We start from the raw sequence: 3,623 nt of genomic DNA on the forward strand, positions 1-3,623 counted from the left end.
CAGCCGGGCTGCGGCGGGGCGGATCCCCTCCTCTACCATGACGAGCTGGAGGACCCCCTCATGGCTCCAGATCGAATATGGAGGACCGCCCTCTCATGGCTCCAGATCGGATCTGGCTGACCATCCTCTGTCCATGGTGTGTGTGTGTCACGGCGTGCCTTAGGCAGAGGGTTGAAGATTCGCCGCGGTTCTCTGTCGACACTACTCCGGTCCCCCGCCCACATTCCTCGATCGGTGGTGGTGGCTCTGGCATCGTGGTTGCTGTCGCAACGTTGCTCGTCCCACTGCGGCGGCTACTTTTGCGATGCATCTTTAATGACACTGCTCCGGCCATGACGGTCTTTGGACATGTGGGTTTGCCGCGATGAGGTGGCCTTTTGCGTGTGCGGTGCGGGCCGCCGTCATTGCGATCCTCGGTTGATGGTGGTGATTTAGATGAAATTGGCCAGACGGTGGTGACTGCTGACTGTTCTGCAGTGACTTCCTACGGATCCACGACAGCGAGGTTATCGAAAAGACTTCAGGAGGTGTTATCTCTTGATCCGGTGGATGACTTTCTGTTGTGTGTTACAAACTATGGACAACGACTTGATGCACATGGATGTTTTGTGGGGTGGCGGCGGTCAAATTGTATCTGCTGGTATTGCGGAAAAGTGGTGGCGACAACACATGGGTGACTTTGATGGTGGTGTTGTGAGCACCTGGTCTCGAGCTCCGGGGTGAAAGCCTAGGTCAGATCCGAGTGGTCATACCTGGCAATGGCGATGTTTTCTATGTCGTTACCTTGTTGGAGGCATTGCTCGGATATGTTCAGACTATCTTTCAGGGTGAAAACTTTGATTCTGACCTTTGTGGTTGGATCCGGCAACGGCGCCGCTTGAGTGTCGCTTCCTTCCTGAAGGCGTTGCTGTTGAAGAACATCGGCCTCCATGTGATGTCAATGGTTGGTGCGGATATGGTCTTAGTTGTAGTTTGTCCATTGCTGATCTGATCGCTTTGGAGTTTTTTTTTCTTTTTCCTTTTTATTTTCTCTTTTCCACGCCTATGCATAGCTTTTGGTCTTGTGACCTTGCTAGTTATTGGCGTTTTTTTTTGCGTGTGTGTGTGTGTTGGGTTGGCTGTGTGCATTTTAATTATGCAGAGGCCGGGTGTGTGCTCATATTGTATTTTCTCGATGCTCCATTTGAGCCAATAAAACTCACCCTTTATCGAAAAAAGGTCCGTTCAATTTGGAAACTAAGTGCCAAATCAACACACAGCCATTACAGCAACAAAGCCTTTGGTCCCAAACAAGTTGGGGTAGGCTAGAGCTGCCTCGCCCACAATTGCATGCAATTAATTAGGTGGGCAGTCAATCACATCATAGTCGACGCCACTGCGTCCGAGGACAATCGGTCACACACCACCACTCTTTAGATATCGTTTCATCCCGTAGAAACGCACGGGTATTTAGCTAGTATCTTGCTAAAGCATGGAGGAGCATAAGCATATGTCTTTACATAGATGATTACCACTCTTTTATCTTATTACTAGGTAATTGCCCGTGTGTTGCAACGGTGTCACACATATTAAGCTTTTTTTAGGGTTCTGTCACACATATTAAGTCTAGTGCTTGTAGTCGTCGCTAGGTGGTCTACGGACCTAGATGTGTTTTTTACTTCTGGTGTTCTTTGTACTACCTTGACAGTTGATGAATAGATCGAAAGTTCCCCCCCCCCCCCTTCCAAAAAAAACCCTGATTCGGGAGAGACTGCACTCCGTCCACCTCACCCATTTGAAAGTACAAATGAATGAGAAACTATAAATAATTTATATGCAGGAGCCAGCATATCTCCTGAAAGATGCTTTCCCTAACATTCAATTCTCGCCTCCTATGCACATATATGTTTGCTAATAAAAGGTTTCGTTTCTCTGACAACAAATTTGAATCTAGCCTGAAAGACAGAGCACATGCTAGTGGAAACGAAGATTGAACACATATATTCAAAGAAAATGAACCTAATTTAGGCTGTGATGGCATGCTCGGCTTGGTCCCTCTATATGGGCAAGAATTACCTTAGAAAGAAAAACTGTTTCAGTTCCCTACTTAAGCACCTTCTCTTTCTTGTTCTGGTTCCAGTCCAACAAGCAACCTCATCTCCCAAATACTGGCTAATCTCTGCAAACAATGGGCACCAACAAATCATCACCACATCATGAACGCGGAAGAAAATACATAACAAATGTACCAGCTGCAGGAGCGACACACACAACCATGTTTTGAGCCAAATGGTATGTGATACTCCCCATTAATACCAGGGGTGAATTATCCATTTATCTTTAGTTTTCCCTATGAAAGAATATAACATCCTTTTTTAGCAAAAGAATATAGCACCCTTACACCTTGTTTTGTCTGCCTAAAGCACCCTGTTTTGTCCACGAGACAGTTGAGAGGATTACCAATTTTATCTTGACTCTGCCTGTATGAAAGAATATAACACCCTCACACCCTGTTTTATCTGTCTACGACTATCTCTTCTCCATTTGTTATGCAGGACATTACAAGCATCACACTGAGGAATACCGAGCTGCAGTGACTGAGCTGCTCATGAAGGCTTCAGCGCTTTACACAAGCAGAAAACGACTCAATGACTACAGTGTCGGCACGAGTGAGGACAGTGACACACCTTATTCGTCTCGCAATCTACATAAGACTGCTGTAAGCTCCAGTGATAGGCTAGGGAGGGTTTCAGTTGATCCAGCCAATCATTTCTTCTTACCGAGTTCCATGGAGTACCATGAAAGCAGGAGTGAAGTGCTAAAACCCGAGTTGTTCAACATGCCGAGTGTTGAAAGCGCGAAGAACCCTGATGGCGTGTTGGGGACGATGCTCTATGATGCATGTGTCCCAAAGAACGTGGAAGGCTGGGACTTCAAGCTTGCATCAATAGATGGACAGCGTATGCATTTTACTGCCCGTCAGCATGGTACTTCCAATCCAACAAAATGTATACGCCGCTCAAGATTGTAATGATTTTGACTCAACATCTAAGTGCATTCCAGCAGACTGCTCTATACTGCCAGAGTATACTTGTTTCAGGAGAATGTTATTGTGTTGACCTTTTCTGGAAATTTTAGAGTATACTGCCAGAGTATACTAATGCTTTTTTATGGAAATTTTAGTTGCCGCAAAGATGGCAAATTCCTTAGGCCTTGTTCGGTTGACAGGGAAGTAAAGGGGATTTACCAGAGATTGAGGGGATTAAATCCCTAACGAAGTCAAAATCCCCTCCAATCCCCTCCAATCCCCTATGGAAGCAAGGCACAAATTCCCCGCGCGGCGCCGGGGGCATAACATGTCAATCTTGCAAAAAAAAGTTAGATGCTTATAATCGATTTTCTGTAGGAAAAGTTAGGATTCTCAAATGATGACATTACTGCAAGTCTCGAGGCCCAGAAACAACAACCAGTTGTCAATGCTTTGGCACTGCAGCAGGAAGATCCAGAAGCTGTCTAGCACGCCCTGACAAACCAGCATGACGAACTTGATGTTATCAAGAAGGCTCTGGCATGGTAACAGCTAGAACTTGAAACTGTCAAGAAGGCCCTGGCAGAGCAGTAGCAAGAACGTGAAGTTGTGACGG

General features: G+C 46.2%; 1 protein-coding gene across 2 annotated transcripts in view; it reads left to right on the plus strand.

The window, feature by feature from the left end:
* LOC123111490 (uncharacterized) overlaps positions 1-3,145 on the plus strand; it is a 7,155-nt gene extending 4,010 nt beyond the window's left edge. The window contains exon 7 of one of the 2 annotated variants that reach the window (XM_044532295.1): positions 2,535-2,611. In XM_044532295.1, the coding sequence (XP_044388230.1) occupies positions 2,535-2,576 (42 nt within the window). In that variant the 3' untranslated portion in view covers positions 2,577-2,611. Of the gene's footprint in view, positions 1-2,534 lie in introns of both variants that reach the window. The other variant, XM_044532294.1, reaches the window with a different exon arrangement.
* The last annotated feature ends 478 nt before the right edge of the window (positions 3,146-3,623 follow it).

Source organism: Triticum aestivum, chromosome 5B (genome assembly GCF_018294505.1).
Source record: "Triticum aestivum cultivar Chinese Spring chromosome 5B, IWGSC CS RefSeq v2.1, whole genome shotgun sequence".
Lineage (NCBI taxonomy): Eukaryota > Viridiplantae > Streptophyta > Magnoliopsida > Poales > Poaceae > Triticum > Triticum aestivum.